General features: G+C 44.7%; 3 protein-coding genes and 1 pseudogene across 3 annotated transcripts; 1 reads left to right on the plus strand and 3 right to left on the minus strand.

The window, feature by feature from the left end:
* Positions 1 to 1,593: 1,593 nt before the first annotated feature.
* Positions 1,594 to 11,820, minus strand: LOC125519629 (receptor-like protein EIX2). Its single transcript, XM_087534343.1, has 4 exons — positions 11,616 to 11,820; positions 8,585 to 10,901; positions 8,391 to 8,404; positions 1,594 to 2,681 (listed from the first exon to the last, which is right to left on the minus strand). The coding sequence occupies exons 1-4, from the start codon at positions 11,818 to 11,820 to the stop codon at positions 1,654 to 1,656; spliced, it is 3,564 nt and encodes a 1,187-aa protein (XP_087390469.1). The 3' UTR covers positions 1,594 to 1,653.
* LOC147962874 (uncharacterized) lies at positions 4,308 to 6,329 on the minus strand. The gene is made up of 3 exons (XM_087537709.1): positions 5,147 to 6,329; positions 4,524 to 4,627; positions 4,308 to 4,406 (listed from the first exon to the last, which is right to left on the minus strand). Exons 1-3 carry the CDS (start codon positions 6,327 to 6,329, stop codon positions 4,308 to 4,310), a joined length of 1,386 nt encoding a protein of 461 aa, XP_087393835.1.
* Positions 11,821 to 12,184: 364 nt separating the features above from the next.
* LOC125519630 (putative disease resistance protein At3g14460) lies at positions 12,185 to 14,111 on the plus strand. Its single transcript, XM_087535876.1, has one exon. It carries the CDS (start codon positions 12,229 to 12,231, stop codon positions 13,885 to 13,887), a length of 1,659 nt encoding a protein of 552 aa, XP_087392002.1. The 5' UTR covers positions 12,185 to 12,228; the 3' UTR covers positions 13,888 to 14,111.
* A 3,934-nt stretch (positions 14,112 to 18,045) lies between these two features.
* Positions 18,046 to 21,004, minus strand: LOC147962875 (uncharacterized; annotated as a pseudogene).
* Between the last annotated feature and the right edge of the window lie 493 nt (positions 21,005 to 21,497).

Raw genomic sequence — 21,497 nt, forward strand, 5'->3', positions numbered from 1 at the left:
TTCTTCTTTTACTTTTTATTCTAGATTCTTCGTATACGTCAAGAATATTTCTCTAATACATGTTTAGTATTTTCGAATACATGTTTAATGTTTTTTAGGTACACTATCAATATTTTTTCGTATACATTTTCAGAATAATTTAATTGCTTGATTAACAGCTTTCAAATACAAGATTGGCATTTGACTACATGGTAAAAATTCTACATACATTTTCACAATTTTTAAATGCCTGATTACAGTTTTTCAAATACCAGATTAACATATTTCTAATACATGGTTAACATGTTTTCTATACACGGTTAATTTTTTTTTCAAATTGATTAACATTTTTTCAATACATGGTCAACATTTTTTCTATAAACATTTAACATTTTTCAAATGTTTTTTAACCTTTTTAAAAGCCTTGTTTAAAATTTTGAAATGCTTGATTAACATTTTTAAATACCAAATCAACTTTTTTCGCGCACATTGTTTATTTTTTCATATACATGGGAAACATTTTCTCTAAACACATTTCAAACGCATGGTTAACTTTTTTTTCAAATGTTTTATTTAAAGTTCTTTGGTAATGTATTTGTTAAGAATATTTGAAGGGCTAAACAAATGTAATAAAAAGCAAAAGCAAAAACAAAAAAACAAAAAATTTCTCAGCTGATGTGACTCGGTTTGCAGATGTTTTCAGTTGGTGACACCAACCAAATTCTTTTTACCAAAAGGGGTTCAGAACTGTGTCAAGCTAAAGAAACTGAAATTTCTGAATATTTAGTGTTGTACAGACTACAGAGCAGAGACGACTTAGCCATGAGCTTGCTAATCTCACCTCGCTCAATTAATTAATTTTTGAGGTTGCAGGATTGGTGAATGCTTAGATTAATCAACACTTTTCTCTCCTCTCAACTGAATCCCTGATTATTATTTTTTTTCGACCAACAACAACATGGGCGTAAACTGAACATGTAAAAAGGCGACCTCAACTCTGCTCTCTTCTTTCTCGTGAGATCATGGCAATCTCAGTTCTTCTTCTGAATGTATGAATGAATGAATGAAGTGTTTCCATGAGAATTGGATGGAAGACCGTCGGCAAAAGAAGGCGGATCGACGAGGCCAAGGTCGGCAGCGTCGTCTGTGTGACCATTACATAGTTGAGGCCTGAGGGACGAGCATTCTTTTCTTCTGAATCCACTAGTTCCATAGGTGTAAACTGAACATACGTTCAGTCGACATCCACATGATCCAACCATCAGTGCAACCGTAAGACTTGCAGAGAAGCAAGATGGCAACTTCAACACATCAATAGTTCATTTAAAATCAAGGTACATCCAATATGATGAAACAGGCATATGCCGCGACCATTCTTTTATGGGTTGTATATGTTTCTCCTTGCAGTACAAATAATTTTCCCAACTTCAGCTTAAATAATCCAACAATACCTGCACGCTTCATTCGGTGGGGTAGAAACGTACAAATTGCATTAAGTGTTTACAACACAGCAAATATCCACTTAAAGCTGCAAATATATATCATGATACATCCCGTATCTTTGGGGAAGAAACTACAAATACAGATACAGTGCAAAAGTACAGAAAACCGAACAAATATATTTAGATGCAAGTCTCAAACAATTCGCTTGCAGTGAAATTGGGCACTTCTTGTTCATGGTGCATCGTCTTGAGCATTCTTCATCAGGCGAGCCCACCTCACAACCACTTGCACATAAACCTTGTCATATATCATATCAATAAATTGGAAGTAGGCAGCCCTCCAGGTTCTCTTCATTAACATGGTGCAGAACACTATCCATAGACCCACCACGAATCCTATGCTCGTGCCAAGGTAAACTGATGACATATGGTTCATATCTTCAAGGCCACTTTGTTGTCCATCATTTGCTGAACAGTTCCTGGAGAGAGGAGGACCACAAAGACCAGGGTTGCCGCTGTATATGTACATCTGGTTGTCAAGAATTTGTAGCTGTGGCCCGGATGGTATTGGACCTGATAGATTGTTGTATGACAAGTTCAAGTGGCGTAAAGAAGTTAGAGCTGACAAACTTGATGGGATTGCACCTGAGAACTCATTGTAGGATATGTCCATGGACTCCAAATGCTTTAAATTACCGATCTGATTTGGGATTTCTCCCATCAACTGGTTACTTGATAAATTCAAATTGGTGAGCCCAATTAGTAAACTTATCCCCTCTGGAATATGTCCTGTTAAACTATTGCTTGACAAATCAAGGTTCACTAATAGCTTGTATAATTGGAAGTTATAGTCCCGCTTTTGGTCTTTCATGATTACTGGTATGCTCTCTTCGAAGTTGTAATCCTCCGCAGTGCGCTCAGATATTACTGTCGTCATTGCTTTCAAATCTGATAGTGACCATGGTATGTTTCCTGATATATTGTTGCCTGATATGTCCAAATAATGAAGGCTAACAATGCAAGTGAGATTGTCCGGAATATGGCCGCTGAACATATTGGACCTCAACCTCAAGATCTGCAGTTGTGGCATTTTCTCGGGTAACCACTTTGGTAATCCTCCAGAAAACCTATTGTATGAAAGATCGAGGAATTTTAACTGTGACGCACTTTGAAGAAATTTTGGGAATTCACCAAAGAGATCGTTGTTGTTCAAGGCTAAACTTAACATATGGGAGCCAAACTGATTTGCAGAGTTTGCACCTGAGTCCATGAAGCATGGCATAACATCTCCTGTTAACTTGTTTCCTGATAAGTCCAACCGTTTCAGACTAGCCAATCGGCATAAAGATGATGGTATCATGCCTCCAATCTGATTATTTGCAAGCAACAACTCTTCTAGAAATGGAGCTTTGCTGGGCGGGGAAACCCTTGGCCGTCGGCGGAGGCCACGACAATGGCAGCACCTTTGCTGGGCGTCGGTCCCATTCTTGGAGGCCTTGTCGAGTCCCGGCCCCGCATCGACAGCGCAGGTGGGAGTCCCGGTCCACCAGGTCCGGTTCCCACCCTCGCCGTCCCCGCTACCGGCTTGGTTGACCGAGTCATCATCTCAGCCGGTCTACACGATGGCCTCAGGACCGCCGCACGTGCCGTCGCAGCAGGCGCAGTACGGCGGGTCCTCCAGCTCCGCGGGCCCCTACGTTGGCCTCAACGCGCCGCCGTTCCACGGGGGCCCCCTTGTGGTCACCGACCCGGCGCCGCTGCTCCGCACTGCCGAGCCATACCCCCACGGCGGTCATACCCAGACGGCGCCGCGCTTCGCCAAGCTCGCCTTCGCCACCTATGACGGCACCGAGGACCCCCTCAACTGGCTTACTCAGTGTGACCAATTCTTCCGAGAGAAACACACGTTCGCGTCGGACCACACCTGGCTCACTTCATATCACCTCCAAGGCACCGCACAAACTTGGTATTACGCTCTCGAGCAGGACGAGGGCGGCATGCCTCAATGGGAGCGTTTTTGCGAGGTCTACCTCCTTCGCTTCGGGCCGCGAATATGCAGGAGCCGGCTGGCGGAGTTGGGCCGTCTCCCCTTCACCTCTACGGTGCAAGACTTCACCGACCGCTTTGAGGCCCTGGCGTGCCACGCACCCGGCGTGACGGCTCGCCAGCGGGCCGAGGTCTTCGCCGGCGCTCTGCTGGATCATATCCGCGTGGACGTGGAGCTGCAGGGACCCCAGGACCTCCAAACGGCCATGTACTACGCCCGTGCGTTCGAGCGCCGCGCGGTGGCCATACAGGAGGCGTCGCCGTCCCTGACCGCTGGGCCGCCACCCTGGCCGGACGTTCCTGCACAGGGTCAGCCTGCTTAGGCTTCCGCAACACCCCTCGTCGTGACCGCGGCGCGCCCGTTCCACCGGCTCACCCCGGCCGAGCAACTCCAGCGTCGCCGCCAAGGGTTGTGCTTCAACTGCGACAAGCCCTACGTGCCGGGCCACGTTTGCCCACGACTTTTCTACCTAGAGGCTGCAGACTACATTGAGGAGGCCGCCGCTGCCGGGCTCGGCGACCTGCCCACCCCAGCTGCCGCAGAGGTGTTTGGCGACGGTTGATCACCTCGAGGAGTTCCGCAAGAGCTTCCCCGCCATCCAGCTCGAGGACGAACTGTTTGTGCAGGCGGGGAGAAATGTTATGAGCGTCACATGCTACAGCTAGGCGGATAGGGGTCTGGCCCAATTATCTTATTGTGTTAGGGGCTTAGCCCAATTATATCATTACGAGGATTATATAAACTCATGCAAGGACCCGTTTTAAGATTAAGCAAGAAGCAATCATATTTGCTCGGCTTCCTTAGGGCGCCGGGAGACCTAACCCTAGCCGCCGCTAGCCTCAGCCGCCGCCGCCTCCAACGCACAAGGACGGCGCCCAGCCGCCGGCCGCCGCGCCCTCGTCCTCGTCCTCGTCCATCCTTCCCCTACAACCTCCGATCTAGACCCAGTAGAACCCTAGTTTCTACAAACAGTCAATAGTATAAGATACACGACACTCGTCTTTATCTGATATATGACAACACAGATTTTAGCCTTTGGCTGGCCCTTTCATTGCCATGAAGGACCTGCGTTGCATCGACGGGCACGCACGCAATTTGGTGTTACCAAGCTGAGCAGCAGGGTGAAGACCATCAACAGGGGGCTGGCTAGCTAGTCTTCCTGCACAAATTAAAATTTAACCTGGATGAGATACTGTATATGTATAATTAAAAAAAAAGATACTGTATATGACTATGCATGCATGCATCCAGTTGATTTGGGTTTAAGCCTCGTATATCAAGATTTTCCACTATCATCAATCATATATATATATCACAGCCAGTCAATAGGAAATACCAACACATTGTTAAATAGATTTATCAATCAGCTTTGTTTCTTTCCAAGTAATCTAACATATTCACCATGGGATTACATGATTTCCAAGTAGTATCTTTAAAAGTAAGCATGAGTTAACCATTCAACATTTGATTTTCCACTATTACTCATTTGATGTTTTGTTTGTTATCTCTCAAGGATGGAGCTAGCCACATTAAACGATAACACACGCAAAAAACGATGAACTGGTGAGACATTCCTAAAAAAAAGTGGTGATGAATTATGCTTGTCTATCTAGCTATAGTAAATGAGAACATATAGTAAACATAAAATAGAAATTAGGAAACACCTACAGTATATTACCTGGTGCATAGAAACTCTTGAAAGAATGGCAGGAACTAATATTACGGTCTTCACAAAGTTTCCTTGATTGCAGCAAGTTAAGTTGAACCATATAGAGACCGTCCTTCGCACATATAAATATTTCATCAGTATCCTCAACATATCCTCCAATAAATTTAAGCAATACCATCCCTCCTTCAATCCGAGGAGGTAACCCAACAATGTTATCTGTTTCAATAGTCTTCCACAGCACCCAGGTGGTAACACCATGACAATTGATCATCCTCTGCCACATTTCAACGTTATGGTAATGATGAGACATCATGGCGACACCAACTGCGTCATCCTCTGTCTGAACGATCTGATGGCTGTAGCAATGTTCCATACGAGGAGGCCCCTCGAGCACATCAAGGCTATGCCGTTCCAAATCAAACCCAAGTATACCCTTCTTCACATACTTAAATGACCAATAAACAACATTACCAACTAGGGTACTAATATAAGAGCCAAAACAATCTCGATAGTGAACCTCTGCTTCGATGAGATCGGCCCATGTGTCGGTCTCGGAAGAATAAACAGAGGCAAGGGCTCGATCATCCTTAGTGGACACAAGCAGCAAGACCACCTTGAAGAGGGTGGAGTGGCAACCGCCATGCACGTGGCCCTGGTCACGGGCAGTGCAGAGCACCGCCCCGTGGACGTAGCCGCACTTGAACTCGGGTGGAATTGGCACACGGTGTTGATTACCGGCGATGGGGTCGCACACGAGGACCTCCGCACGGAACCGGTGTAAGATGAGGACAAGGCCATGGCGGCACCCGAGAAGGCGGTTCGACAAGTAGCCGATTGGCAGGTTGAGCCGCCAATCAGGGATGCGGTCAGGAGCGGGTAGGACCGAAGTGAAATTGATCTTATCGCCGTGATGGAAGAAGACGCCGAGGAGCGGCGGGTTCCAGTGATGTGCATAGAAGCAGCTGAGGAATCCAGAGTCGGTGACGAGGCGTCGCCAGCGCTTGCAGACCGCGGAGACGCGCGGGAGGGAGGACGGGTGGGGCGGGAGACGGAGGAGGATCTCCCCGAGCATGTCGTCGTCTTGCAGCGCCGCCGGCAGGGAATTGTTGCCGTGGCGGCAGATAATGGAGGCGCCCTCCTCACCTGCGCTGATCCGGTCTTGTGAGATGGAGGGATCGATCTGGGGGTTCATCGTGACGTGGAAAGGAAGGAAGGAGCACGCATCAATGTTTGGTTAAGATTTCTGTGCGTGCAATCTCTGAACTCCACGAATCAATGTTTTTTTTTCTAATCTACTCCTAATAATAACAAATCAATGTTGTTTCTTCATCTAGTGGCATTGCTAATCTCAAAGCACCGTGCCGCATTAATCCAGTCGTCATTAGGCAGCATTTCCAGTCACTGGTTAGCCATTCCGGATTCCCAGTTTTCCAATCACTGGTTAGTCAATGATTCTTGATTGACATTTTTCCAATAGCGAGGACGAATATTCATCATGCCTGCAAGACGTACCTACAAACATGCATGCTGATATACCCGGCACCGGCAGTGGAGAGATGAAAACAGAGGAGGTGAGCGGAGATGAGACGAAGAATGAGAGATCTGGATGTGGCAGAGAGGGGAGATCAAGATCTCCCCTCTCTGCCACATCCAGATCTCCCCTCTCTGCCACATCCAGATCTCTCATTCTTCGTCTCAACTTAAAGAATATCGTCTTCTAGCTCTGCTGCCGGGGAACCACCGCAGGCGGCGGATCATGGTGGCGCTCTCCTCACTGACGTGGATTGATGCAGGTTGGGCGTACGATGCAGGAAGAAAGGACTTGGCGTAGGTTTCTGTGCATGCATGTTAATCACGTGACTATTTGTCTCTGGACTCCTTACATCACCAACATTGCCAGATCAAAAAATTCAATGATGTAACCAGCAAAAAAAATTCAATGATTTACGCTGTCCAGGTCAGTTGGTTATTCTCCACCATTTTGATAGATACATCATAGCATTGAACTGCCAAATTCTCACCGTTCTTTTCCTGTTTTTTTATCTAGAAAACATTGTTTGTTTTTTCTTTTCCTCTTGTGGTAAGCTTGATATTAGATATGATCCAAATAATAACCGAACCCTTTAGCAAACTAACCTCATAGTAAATGCAAGTACAAGCCCGGCAAGAAGGATGTTTGTCAATAAAACCAAATGAGCAAATAATAAAGACGCGGAGTGGGGGCTGTACATCATGAACAATGTCCGACTTGGGATTAAATATTCCAACAAAACCCATACACTTCATTCCATAGAGTACAAATATATAAATACCATTATAGCATTGACGTCCAGCAAAGACCCACTTAGTGCTTCAAATACAAAAATATAGAAAACTGAAAAGTTATGTAGATTCATGTACCAAACAATTCGCTTGCAGTGGTATTGGGCACTTCTTGTTCACGGTGCATCGTCTTGATTGTTCTTCATGAGGCGAGCCCACCTCACAGCCACTTGCACATAAACCTTGTCATATAGCTCATCAATGAATTGAAAGTAGGCAGCCCTCCACGCTCTCTTCATTAGCATGGTGCAGAACACTATCCAAAGACCCACCACGAAGCCTATGCTCGTGGCAAGATAAACAGATGACATATGATTTATATCTTCGAGGCTGCTTTGTTGTGCTTCATTTGCCGAACAATTCTTGGAGAGAGGAGGACCACAAAGACCAGGGTTGCCGATGTATATATACATCTGATTGTCAAGAGTTTGTAGCTGTGGTCCAGATGGTATTGCACCTGATAGATTGTTGTATGACAAGTTCAAGTGGCTCAAAGAAGTTAGTGCCGACAAACCTGATGGGATTGCACCAGAAAATTTGTTGTATGATAAGTCCAGGGATTCCAAATGCTTTAAATCACCGATCTGATTTGGGATTGTTCCTGTCAACTGATTGCTCGATATATTCAAATTGGTGAGGGCAATCAGTAAACTTATCTCCTTTGGGATTTGTCATGTTAAACTGTTACTGGACAAATCAAGATTCACCAATAGCTTGTAGATTTGGAAGCTATAGTCACGCTTTTGGTCTTTTGTGATTACTGGAATGCTCTCTTCAAAGTTGTAATCCTCTGTAGTGTCCTTGGATATTATGGTCTTCATTGCCTTCAAGTTTGAGAGTGACCATGGTATGCTTCCTGATATATTGTTGCCTGATATGTCCAAATAATGAAGACGGGCAAGGGAAGTGAGATTGCCTGGAATATGGCCACTGAACATATTTGATCTCAACCTCAAGATTTGCAGCAGGGGCATTTTCTTGGGTAACCACATTGGTAATCCTCCAGAGAAACTATTGTATGAAAGATCGAGGAATTTTAATTGTGATGCACTTTGAAGAATTTTGGGGAATTCACCGGAGAGATCATTGTTATTCAAGGCTAGACTGAGCATTTGGGAGCCAAACTGATTTTCAGAGTTTGCACCAAACTCCTTGAAGCATTGCATAACATCTCCTGTGAACTTGTTTCCTGATAGGTCCAACCGTTTCAGACTAGTCAATCGGCATAAAGATGATGGTATCATGCCTCCAATCTGATTATTTGCAAGCAACAACTCTTCTAGAAATGGAGCTTTCAGGTCTGAAGACAATGCCCCTGAGAAAGAGTTTGATGATAGGTTCAAGCGGACTATATTTATTGGGAGCAAAGGGACTTGACCTGTAAGGTTGTTCGACCCGAGATATATATGGTCAGCTGCCATGTGTTGTAAATTTTCCGGTAATGAGCCATGCAACTTGTTTCCCGATGCATGCAAGAATGAAGCTCGGGAAAATGTCAACCAGAACCAATCAGGAATAACATCATCCAGGTTTGAATTTCCAAGAACAAGAACATCAATGCCAGTCTGCCATTTGAGCCACTCTGGAAAATGAGGTCCAAGATGGCATGAACGAAAACCTGCGACCTTCAATCTAAATGGAGGAACCCATTTTTGGTTGATAGCTAATTTCAAAGAGTTGTATGACAAGTCTAGATACTCTAAATTCAATAGTCCTGCAAAATCCTCCTCTGTGAGCACACTGTTTAATTTATTATAGCTGAGGTCCAAATGCTTTAAATTGCCCAAACTTGTAGAATGTTTTTTCAACAGCACACCGCTGAAGTTGTTGCAGCCGAGGTGCGCCAACTTCAAATTACGTAAACTCTCAAAATGTTCCTTGAGGAGCACACTGTTGAAGTTGTTGTAGCTGAGGTCCAACCACTCCAAATTACATAAACCTGCAAAATGTTCCCTGAGGAGCACCCCACTGAAGTTGTTGTAGCTGAGGTCCAAAAACATCAAATTACCTAAACTTGCAAAATGCCCCTTGAAGAGCACACCGCTGAAGTTATTGTTGTTGAGGTACAAACTCTCTAAATTACCTAAACTTGTGAAATGATCTTTCAGGAGCACACCGTCGAAGTTATTGTATCCTAGGTCCAATTCTTTCAAATTACCAAGTTCTCCTACTCCTACAGGTAGAGGGCCAGTCATCATATTTCCAGATGCTTCAAGAACACTGAGATTGGTCATGTTCCCAATCCAAACGGGTAGATTTCCGGTCATATTTGTACACTGTACTGACAACTCTTGCAATGTATTCCATGAGCACCTTGGCAATCGATCCATGAACTCAGACATGCTCGTGTTAATGTTGTTAAAATCAAATACCAACACTTTCAAATCACACAGATCTTCTAAATTGGTTGGTAGCAAACCCTTAAGATTGTTCCCACCCAAGTTTAAGACCTGGAGGGACTTCATGTTTCTCAGTTCATTGGGAATGGACCCATTCCAGCCGCAACCAAAGAGGTCGAGCTCCTTGAGGCTTGTAAGGTTCCAAAACCAGTTGTGCTTGAATGAAGTGCCAAAGAAGTAGTTATCAGACATATCAAGGACCTCGAGATGTGTGAGGTTGGACTTGGAATGTAAATTACTACCAGCCATGGTACTATTAAGGCCACATCCGGACAAGCAAAGCACTTTAAGAGAAGGGAGCATGTGAAACGTGTGAACCCAGTCCTCCACAAAACTAAGATCCACCAAGCTCATGTCAAGATGACTCAACAAAGAGAGGCGTGGCAACCATGCAAGATTCACTGCTTGAAGACCATCATAATCATTCCAACTGACATCGAGATATTGCAACTTGGAGAGATTGCCAAGTTGGGAAGGTATTGTCCCACTGAAAAGTGCCCACGAGAGGTCGAGATACCTTAAGTTGGCAAGGGAACTCATGAAAACAGGTATGCTTGTGCTGTTGAAATCATTATAGCTCAGATCAAGATACCTCAGGTGTTGCAAAGTAGCCAAAGAGGAGCCCATCTCTCCTGCCGACAAGCTCAATGATGTGTTTGAGAGGTTGAGCTTGATTACGTGGCCAGTACGGTTGCTGCATCGAACACCCTTCCATTGACAACAGTCGTCGCCGTGGCGCCATGACAAGAGATGGCCAGCTGGGTCGAGGAGGCTTGCCTTGAAGGACAGGAGCGCATCTCGCTCACTGCTAAGGCAAGCCTCTGATACAGTCGCTTGACCATGGGAAGTGGATGCTGCTTGGGAGATGAGCAAGCAAAGGAGTAGTGCAGTTGCTCGAACGAGGAGCGCGAGCTTGGTCAGATTGGTCGGAAATGGCAGACGGAGAAGACAGTGGAGCGAGCAGGTCCGCGTACTGGTCTTTTCATGTATACTTCGTACGCTGAAGTTATTGCTACAATTTATAATGATTCGGACAATCGACCCTGCCCAGCACGGCAGACCAGGTTGTGGCCAGTAATTAGGGCAAGAGACTTGACCCGCCCTGTTTCAGGTCATGGTCTTGCATACTTTTCTTCTAGTGAAGTTGTGGCCAAGCACGCATGCATACTTTTCTTGTACCTAGTGAATTTATAGCGATGATTAGGACAGTCGACCATGCCAAACACTGCACACAAGATGGGTGCTAGAAATCGATTCAGAGGAGGCTCCATGGAGACGTTTAAAAAAATATCAAAATCATTATAATTCATTTATTTATTTGAGAAAAAACATTTTTTATATACCAGCAAAATGTTCTGGACTTTTTTGGATACGCAGATATAGATGTACAGTATATGTGTACAAATTTGCATCTATATGCGTATTCGTATGTGGTGTTATTAAAAAAGAGACACGTGAATGAAAACGGGCTCGTATTTTGCTTTTTGGCCAGATATTTGTCTTTTTTATGTAGCCAATAAACTATTGTGCTCCCTCCGTTTGATTCTTATGGATTTATGTTAGAATTTTTGACGATGTGCGTTTGCTGGGATGAGACGTTCCCATCCACTACGAGGCGCTTACGGTGACTTTGTAAATCTCAAGATAGTATACCGGCTCATTCTCTCGAAAGTGCTCATAGTGTGCATGAGCGTTCAAGTCCGTACTATGTTAAGAAAATGCAATGAAAAAATGGGTTCAGTATTTAGGAGAACAACACTTGACCTCGGGCCGCCACCAGGAGTCATCCGCAGTGGGCGCGGCCGCTATGGTGAGCTCCATCCTGCCCCTGACGGAGCTATATATGTTCTTGATCCATCCAATTGAATCTGAATCGGTGGCCCATGGGAGGGGCATCTGAATCTTAATCAGAATCAGCGGGTAGAGCTCCATCCTGCCCCTGGACTGGAGGGAGGTTGCCATTCATTCCCCTTAGCAGATAAGATGCAGAGGTAGGTTGCTGTAACCACTGATGCATGCACTTTGTCTTAGCAGATGCAGTAAATCGTTAACCTATATTTACTGCTGATTATGCCTTGAGGTAATTAGTTAACCTATCACCAATTTACTATTGGAAACTGGCCACTGATGGTGACGGGAAAGAAAGAAAGCCTGTGGTAACAAACTGCAAGTACAATTTGTCATAATATGCCTTTATATATTGTCGTTCCTTTGATGCACATCATTATCATTGTTACCCAGTTGCAACTGTATATTGCCATCGATTTCTTGTAAATCAAAGGCATAAAGAGATGGTATTTTGTTCTTTCTACTTCCAAGAAACAAAAAATAAGAGAGATACATCCTCCCCTATACCCACAATGTGCTTCCATGGCGGAGGTGGTGCTGGCTGTGGCTGGCGTACGGGCCGGCATACAGTTGGTGGTATCACCGATCTTGAAAAATATCCTAGCTGACCCTGCAAGGTGTCTTGGTGTGGACATGGCGAGTGAGCTCCATGAACTGGAGACCAACATCATGCCACAGTTCGCTCTACTGGTTGAAGTAGCTAACAAGAGCCCTCACAGGCCAATGTTGAACAACTGGATCCAGCAGCTCAAAGACGCCTTCTGTAAAGCTGAGGACCTGCTAGATGAGCATGGGTACAACATCCTCAAGCGTGAAGCAGAGAAGGGGAGGGATTCTTTGATACAACATGCATCTTCCAGTAATGCTATTATGAAGCATCTACACACTGTGTCGAGCAGGCTATCCAATCTGCAGCCAAAGAACAAACGGCTGCTTGACCAGCTGAAGGATCTGAAGGCCATCCTGTCAAAAGCCAGGGATTTCCGTGAACTGCTATGCTTACCTGCTGCTAATAGTGTCGATGCCTTTGCAGCACCGGCAGCTGTTATTCCAGTTGGCACATCATTTGCACCTCTGAAAGTGATCAGTCGTGACAAGGATCGCGATGATATTATAGATCTTCTTGCCAAGCCAATTGCTATTGAGTCTGATACAAGCAGGTATTCTGGTATAGCCATTGTTGGACTTGGAGGCATGGGAAAATCCACCTTGGCACAATATGTTTACAATGACAAGAGGGTAAAAGAGCACTTTGAGGTCAGGATGTGGGTCTGCATCTCACGCAAACTTGATGTCAGTGGCCATACACGGTTGATTATTGAATCGGCAAAAGGAGGGAAGTGCCCTCCCGTTGATAATCTTGATACTCTCCAGTGCATATTAAGGGACATACTGCAGCAAAAAAGGAGATTCCTGCTTGTGTTGGACGATGTCTGGTTTGAAGAAAGCACCAATGAGATGGAGTGGGAAAAACTATTGTTTCCTCTAGTATGTCAACATGCAGGAAGCAAAGTTTTGGTAACTTCTCGATCAAATATACTCCCAGCTCCTCTTTGTTGTAATGAAATTATTCGTTTGAAAGACATGGAAGATACCGACATCTTAGCACTCTTCAAGGACCATGCCTTTTCTGGTGCAGCAATCGGAGACCAGAAGGTCCGTAAGCAGCTAGAAACTATTGCAAAGAAGCTTGCTGAAAGACTTGGAAGATCTCCTCTGGCAGCAAAAATCGTGGGTTCACGGCTGAGCAGGAAAAAGGATAAGGCTGCATGGGAAGATGCTCTAAGGATTGACAACTTAAGCAATCCTAGCAGAGCACTTCTGTGGAGTTATGAAAAGTTAGATCCATGTCTGCAGAGGTGTTTTCTGTATTGCAGTTTATATCCAAAAGGCCGCTGGTATTCCATTGAGGATTTTGTCCACATGTGGGTAACAGAGGGGCTTATTGATTCGTGCGATGTGAACAAGAGACAGGAAGATATTGGAAGGGATTGTTTTGATGAGTTGCTCTCTGTTTCATTCTTTCAACCAGTTTACATAAATGGCACAATTGGGAAATACTGTCGTATGCATGATCTCGTTCATGATTTGGCAGAGTCACTTTCCAAAGAAGTCTTCTACAGATTAGAAGATGATAAGGTGGCAACAATACCATGCACCGTTCGACATCTATCTGTTTGAGTTAAGAGTTTGAAGCAACATCAGCACTCTATATGCAGCCTACATCATTTACGCACCTTTGTTTGTATTGATCCACTCACAGATGATGCAAGAGATATTTTCCAGCAGGTGCTGCAGAATTTGAAGAAGTTACGTGTACTTAGTCTGAGGTTTTACAACAGCAGCAAGCTACCAGAATCTGTTGGTAAATTGAAGCACCTTCGATACCTGAACCTCAAAGGAACTTCAGTCTCTGAAATGTCTGGATCATTGTGTCTTCTTTACCACCTGCAAGTACATCAGTTCAATGACAACGTTAAAATTTTGCCCCCAAAACTATCTAGTTTAAGTAAGTTGAGATATCTTGAAGGTGAAAGGTGTGGTCAAATCCCTTACATAGGCAAGTTAACTTTGCTCCAACATCTCAAACAATTTTTCGTACAAAAGCACATGGGCTATGAGGTGGAGCAGCTGAAGGACATGAATGACCTTGGAGGCAGTTTAAGTATCAAAAATCTCGAGAATGTCACTGGGAAGGGTCAAGCCTTAGAAGCAAAGCTACATGAGAAAAGTCATCTTGAGAGCTTGCACCTTGAATGGAGTGACAAAAATGACATGTCTGCATATGATAGCTTACATTTGGAAATTCCTGAAGGTCTTATGCCACCGCCTCAAATTAGGGGCCTTACTATCAAAGGTTATGGATATGCAAAATACCCAGGCTGGTTACTTGACAATTCTTATTTCCAGAATTTGGAGGCACAGCTTGTTGATTGCAGTGCCTTAGAAACACTACCATCCAATGCTTCTCTCCTCAGGAATTGCTCCTCACTTCGCCTCGAGAATGTCCCAAACCTGAAGACATTGCCTTCTCTTCCAACCAGGCTTGAAGAGTTGAAGATTGAGAAATGCATGTCGATTATGTTTATTTCTAAAGATGAGCTAGAACAACATGACCAAAGGCAGAACACCATGATGATACACAACTTGGAGTCACGGCTTTCTTCCATGTGGGAGGTGGATACGGGATCCAAAATCAGGAAAGTACTATTGTCGAAACATTCATCTCTGAAGTGGCTGATGACATTTATGTGTGCTGATATTTCTCTTCTTCAAACCATTGAAAGTGCTCTACAAAGAGAGCGGGGTGAAGTATTGTTAAAAGAGGATATCATTAAGGCATGGTTGTGTTGCCATGAGGAGAGGATAAGATTCATTTGTACAACGAACATCGGCCTCCCACTGGTTCCGCCGTCAGGGCTTTCTCGGCTTTTCCTTTCTTCCTGCAACGTTACAGATGGAGCATTAGCGGTTTGCCTTAATGGTCTCACTTCACTGAGACGTTTGTCATTAAAAGATATTATGACTTTAACTACACTTCCGTCACAAGATGTCCTCCAACAGTTGACGAAGCTTCATTACTTGTACATCGACTCGTGCTGGTGTTTTAGATCACTAGGGGGATTACGAGCTGCTACCGCTATTTCAGAAATGAAGTTACGGAGCTACCCTTCTTTAGACTTGACACGTGGGTCAAGTTTGTTGCCATTGTCCCTTGAGGTTCTCGAAATATTTCACTGCATGGTTGCAGCTGATGTCTTCAGTATTGACTTGCCGCACCTGAAAGATCTTTCCATGGCATTCTGCAGAAGCCCTTCATCGTTGTTTCATCCACCAAAACACCCAACACTGGAACGGTAGCATCCCGGTGGCAGGGAGGCACACATCATGACACCAAGGTTTGTCAGCCGCTCAATAATCGTGAAACGAGCGCGGAAAAAATATATGGTCTACTAAAGATGCGTAAATATTTAACACATATGATGCCACTGAGTTATTTAGTGTGTGTGCTGCTTGACCTACATGTGTAATTTTTAGACCAGGGACTTAATATCCAATCCCTCAGTTTGATGCATGCATAATTTCTTCGAGCGGTATTGGTTCATTGCGTACCATATAATTCCATTTTTTAAACCATGGATAATCTCAAAATGCCTGCATTTTAAAAACTATTCAACATTAATCCCAAACTTTAAAAAATATTTCATTCATTAAATGTTGATGTTTAGAAAAAATTTCATTTTTAAAAAATGTTCTCAATTGAAAAAGTGTATGCGTTTTAATATAAAAACCAACCAAAAATGCTGAAACAACAATCGGTTGCTACAGTAGATCATCTTGACACATTGTCTTGCCGATGAGCCGACACAGTCGTGGATGCCCCTGTGCTAAAGACCAGCAATTTTACGCTGCTTGCATCAAATAGGCGTTCCCATTGATGAAGAATTTTCCTTGCGCGCGGAATATGGAGCACACGTGTGTCATTCACTATGGATGGGTTGGCCAATCTCCATGGTTCTAGCTGCTATTTTTCTCTCTAAGTTTATATTGTACCTAATAGTCACCTTTAGAAGCATTCGCCGAGAAGCTTCTGGTATTTTAGGAAAATAGTTTTATTTCATAATTATTTAAATAAAAAATGTAGGCAGTTTTTAAAATGCGTTTAATTTTAAAAAATGGAAAATGAGAAAGTATTAAAATTGTAAAAAATGGACCAACACCTTTTTAGAGCATGCTCATGCTTCACCCTGCTAAACAGTGCGACAAATATTATGGAAATGGATTTCCCATTGCCCTTGTGCAAGCAATGTCACATCTTAGCCTTTCTCGCACTGAGCTTTGGCTATGGAAACACAACCTACCTTGTGGGCTAGAAAAAAAAACTTGGCAATGGAAACACAGACTACCTTGTGGTTCGGAAAAAAAAACTGTGCAACATTGTGAGCGAATACAGTTTGCGGGGTAACTGCAAAAGGGCATGTCATTGAACTATTAGTGTCGAGGCAGAGTAAACATTAGTGCTGAGGCGTCACATTCCTAGCTCCAAGTCTGTGGCGTCGACCTTGTCCGCTGGTGGTGTCGTGTAAAGAGATACTAATACATTGGGAGTGCCCTAAATTGCTTGAGATGGAAAATTTAAAAGTTATTTTTTGGGGCTAAAAAGAAGTTTGTTTGCTTGATGCAACAGGGCCTCTATTTCATGGGCCTGGGCTGGTGAGGCACATGGGCCGTTAAATTATTTACCTTTCCAACGCCGCCGCCGGTATATTGGTCAAGAAAAAAACAAAAGGGAAAAAAAATACACGGACAATATTTTTGCTTGGCCGAGAGCAGATCTAGGCTCCGGCGGGTCTAGCCTAGCCTCCCGGCACCCGGTCCCAATTCTTCGCGGCGCCGGCGAAGCACGCACGGGCACGGTCAGTCGCCACCATTTCCCCTTCCACCGGCGCAGTGGTGGTTAAATTCTTTACCTTTCCTGGCCTGATGTGTTAATTTTGATGGTATGGATCATTTTGGGGTCTGGAATTTTCTTGTCCTAATTTCGATGATACCAACACACGCACAGAATTCTCCACGGCAAAAGAGTGCGTGGCATGGCGCCGGCACGGTCAGTCGCCATTTCCCCTCCCGCTGGCGGTCTCATCTGTTAATTTTGAGACACACATACAGATGGGTAGCAGGATAGGGTCTGGAATCTTCTTGTCCTCATTTCGATTGATGATACCAACGCACAGAGTAGGGTAGGGTACCCTCCCACCACAGCTCTGGAACTCTAATCTTGGTTGGGTTCTGGATAACTCTAATCTTAGTTCCTGCCTGCCCTGCCCAAGCTGGTACTCCCTCTGTTCACTTTTATAAGACGTTTTAGATAGTTCAGACAGCTCCCAAAACTGTTCAAAATCAGCTGTCTAAAACGTCTTCTAAAAAGGAACGGAGGGAGTAATAAACTAGACATATCTTAAGCAGCTTACTAATCTCCATCATGGTCAGACTATGCATGGTGCTGTGAAGGAAATCTACTTACCTCACCAACCAAACACGCTCATGCAGTGCTCTGCCCCGGCCGACACATTCGATGCTGCACTTTCCCCGCTTTGCTTTTCGTCAGTGGCGGAGCTAGCTTTTCACATCAGGGTGGTCCGCCCCCCAAAAAAAAATTTGACAAAAAATGCGACATGTGAACGTTCTAACTAGTTCACAGTATCACATAGAAATAGATCAATATGGTCTTACAAACAAACTAGAATTCTCAATTAAGACTAAGTTTTGCATAAAGAAACCTACATAGTACATATATACTACATGGATCATAGACATACCTTGAGAAGTTTAAAAAGACTATGTTTTCGGCCTACGCTTTTGCATTAATTGTCATGAAGGTATCAATTATATCATGTTCATTCACCTTGGAGAAAGGATTTCTCTCAACGCATGTGACTAGACAATCATCCAAAAGACTATCGCCCATCTTATTTCTCAAATTGCTCTTGACTATGCTCATGGAAAAAAATGCGCTCACAACATTTGTTGTTGCCACCGGTAGAATAAATACCAATTTTAGAAGCAAGTACACCAAATGATGAACTATATGTCTCCCTATTTGACCAAGCTTAACCGAGAGATCAACAAGATTTCCAAGGCCTCGGAAGTTGTCATCTTTTTTCATGTCATCTATATAGTTATGAACTTGTAGTTTAATGTGTATCAAGTCAGCACTTGAAAAATCTTTGGGATAAAACTCAACAAGTCTTTGTACCTTGTATACCATTTGTGCATCAAAAGCAGCAAATGAGTTGGCGGGATTCAAAGCAGACATACAAGATGACAACTCCATGTTGATCTCATCAAACCGATTTTCAAGCTCTTGACTAATTTGATCAATGACTCCAAAAAAATTCTCTTCTAAAGTGATCTCCGGCCCTCTTCATTTTACAACAAATCTGCAAGAAAACGACTTTCTCTCAATAAAGCTAATTGAGGCCTAAATGATTTGCAGAATTATGTATATGTTCTTCATGTAGTGGATAGCATAGTTCAAAAAAGCAAACCCTAAATCAGAAATTTGTGTATTTCGGTACCTTAAATCAGGCAGGGTATTCTGGTTTTGGCCAGATTTGCAGCAGGGGGGCGAGGCCGCGAGGGCAGGGGCGCCAGCAGTCCCGGCAGCCGGCCGACGGCAGGGGCGCAGCCACTCGCTGGAGCAGGGCCGCACACAAGGAGGCGTCGGCTGGACCCGAGGGCCGGACGGGCGGGCGGGACGAGAGGCGGGATCTTCCTTTATGGCGGAGGGGGCGCGACCGGCGGCGAGGAATGGGGAGGCGGCTGCCGGCTTGGCGCGCCGGGGTCGGGGTCGGGCGGCAGTGCGAGACTGCGAGGGCATCGGGACGAGGACGACTGGGTCTGAGCGGATGGCTGCGTTCGTCGTGGACTCCTGGGTGTGGTATTTTTCAGGCCCAATTAAAATGTATAAGTATATAGTAGGCTGTCTCAAAATCCCAGGGTGGGCCGCGGCCCACCCTGGCCACCCTGTACATCCGCCACTGCTTTTCGTGCCTGCCCAAGGTACTAATAAACTTGGCCCGGCTACAAGATCTCCATCTCCATGGCCTGCATGGTGCTGTGTCAGAGTATTTTTTTATCTTAGTGGGCATTGGACCACATCATCCATAGCTACCACTGAAATTCTACTTACTATGGAGTACTTCCATACAAAGAAAGGGAAAATAAATAATTTCCTACTATTATATGAGTCACCTTTTCATATTAAACAGAGGACTAAAACATATGTATTACAAGCTGAAAATAGGTATTACAGAGTTGCAAATATAAAAATCATATATTAGTGTACGGAGTAACTAATAACTACAAAATGTTACTGCTGAACTGACCAATGACCATTCTGATCTTTCTTGCAGTTTACGCCTGAGATATGTGTCGATTGTCGAGGGCATCATGAACTATATATCTCCTGGCTTCAAAGGGCTCAGCTGCGCTGCGTCCATTATTATTTGAGATCCATCGTCACAGTTTGCAGAATGTTTGATGCCTAGGGAGCAGTTTTTGAATGCAGATTTTTTTTTTGGAAAAGGGGTAATTCCCCGGCCTCTGCATCAGAAAGATGCATAGCCATCGCCGTTCCCTTTGTTTTTCCTCGCGTCCCTGCTGTCTCAAAGTTAAAAAGGTACGGCCATTTCTTCATCGACGATCACTAGCCTCTGAATTTTTGGGTGTGCCTGTGCACCTAGATCCACCCTGTTTCTTCAAACCGCCAGATCGATCTACTTTTCTGACTGAATCCTCTTAACCACATTTATTCTGGCTTAGTTCTACCACACCTGGTGCATCCTTGTTATTAACATCAGGTGAAGTTAATTTAACACACTGGTTTTTATTTGATTAGTTTGCTGTGACGCCTGATAATATTAAGTGTACATCAGCTCAAGTCTTGGATGTAATCACGTATGCAATCTGTTTAGTTTTGCCTGACCTGACCTGACCATGTTCCTTAATGTTGATTTTGCACCAATTCGTTAGTTCATTTTCCAGTGATTCTAGCACCTAGATTGCAAAATGTTGATACTTGATTTCTCTTGATTGATAATTGTGCACGGGCTGTGGCGGCGCGGGCTGGAGGCCGTCGTCCACTACAAGAAACCTGTTAATCCATGACGGATTTTTGGTGACATTTTCAGAAACTGTCATGGACGGCCTGGCAGAGCCCCGCAAGCCCGCCAAAGCCTGTGTAGACTTCACCCATATAAAATTCTAACCCTAACCCTCATCCTCTCCCTCCCCCGCAGCCCCTTCTGATTCCCCATCGTCCCTCCCACATCGCCGCCACCAACCATTTCCTCGCCTTCCTCCTGCCATTGCTCGCCGCTGGCCCTCCCCCTTCTCTCCTCTCACCTCGCAGCACCAGCAGCTACCAGATCCGCCGCATCCCACATGCATCGCAGCCAACGCCCGCCGGTTCCGGTGACTCCACCACCGCGCAACACACACATGAGCTGGTCTCCGACCCCTCCGTCCTCCAGGCAGCTGGATCCGCCGCTCCCGTTCTCCGGCGCTCGCCCACGACGCCTAGCCTGTGGCTAGGGTTTCGATTGCAGCGTCGCGTCCATCGTCGGCCCGTCTCCAGCGGCTTCGCTCCATTGCACACCGCGCGGCCTCGCGCCCTCTCCACCTTCTGGATGGCGTCTTCCAGCTCAGTGTGTTCGCCCGCGTTGGGCTGCACGGCGGCGACCCCGACCTCCTCTCGTCTGCAGCATTTGGACCACTCGAGGCATCCCTTGCCCATGTGAGCACATCAATCCCCATCTTCCTCTCCCCCTGCCATCTTTTTTTTTTGTTAGGATGGGCTTTGACTGACCGAACGTGCTCATCTGTCTAAATAAAGAGGCAATGATTCAGCCTAAATATTTATAGGTTCCTGCAAGTTTTTGAACATCAAATTTTCACCCAATTGTTATAGGTTCTGCCATCTAATTTTCACCCAATACATAAAGATGTGAGGAACAATATTTACCCTATATCTGAATAAACCATATATCCAGGACCATTAGTTCATCCATGAATTCTAGGCAAGAGGAATAAGCTTACCCTGTACAAACATTGGTCCATGAGAATACGGAAACAGAGTCAGACCACAGTTGTTTCTGACCAAAACATAGCCAACTCAGTCAGAGTACTTTGACATCATAGTAACAGTTCTACATGGAAATAAACTAACATACCAATGGTATTTTTATAAATAGAAATAATCAATGGCAAAGTCATAGTTCCACAGGAGT

Source organism: Triticum urartu, chromosome 7A (assembly GCF_056163025.1).
Source record: "Triticum urartu cultivar PI428250 chromosome 7A, HENAU_Tu73, whole genome shotgun sequence".
In the NCBI taxonomy this organism is placed as follows: domain Eukaryota; kingdom Viridiplantae; phylum Streptophyta; class Magnoliopsida; order Poales; family Poaceae; genus Triticum; species Triticum urartu.

Bases quoted from the DNA above. Each gene is read 5' to 3' on its own strand.
- LOC125519630 (XM_087535876.1), top strand. From the start codon at position 12,229: ATGGCGGAGGTGGTGCTGGCTGTGGCTGGCGTACGGGCCGGCATACAG.
- LOC147962874 (XM_087537709.1), bottom strand. From the start codon at position 6,329: ATGAACCCCCAGATCGATCCCTCCATCTCACAAGACCGGATCAGCGCA. The intron at 4,628-5,146 runs GTAATATACTGT...TAATTTGTGCAG, and splicing joins CAAGAGTTTCTATGCACCAG to GAAGACTAGCTAGCCAGCCC. The intron at 4,407-4,523 runs GCAATGAAAGGG...TACTGGGTCTAG, and splicing joins TGCAACGCAGGTCCTTCATG to ATCGGAGGTTGTAGGGGAAG.
- LOC125519629 (XM_087534343.1), bottom strand. From the start codon at position 11,820: ATGGCAACCTCCCTCCAGTCCAGGGGCAGGATGGAGCTCTACCCGCTG. The intron at 10,902-11,615 runs GTTGTTCTCCTA...CGTGCTGGGCAG, and splicing joins GTGGCGGCCCGAGGTCAAGT to GGTCGATTGTCCGAATCATT.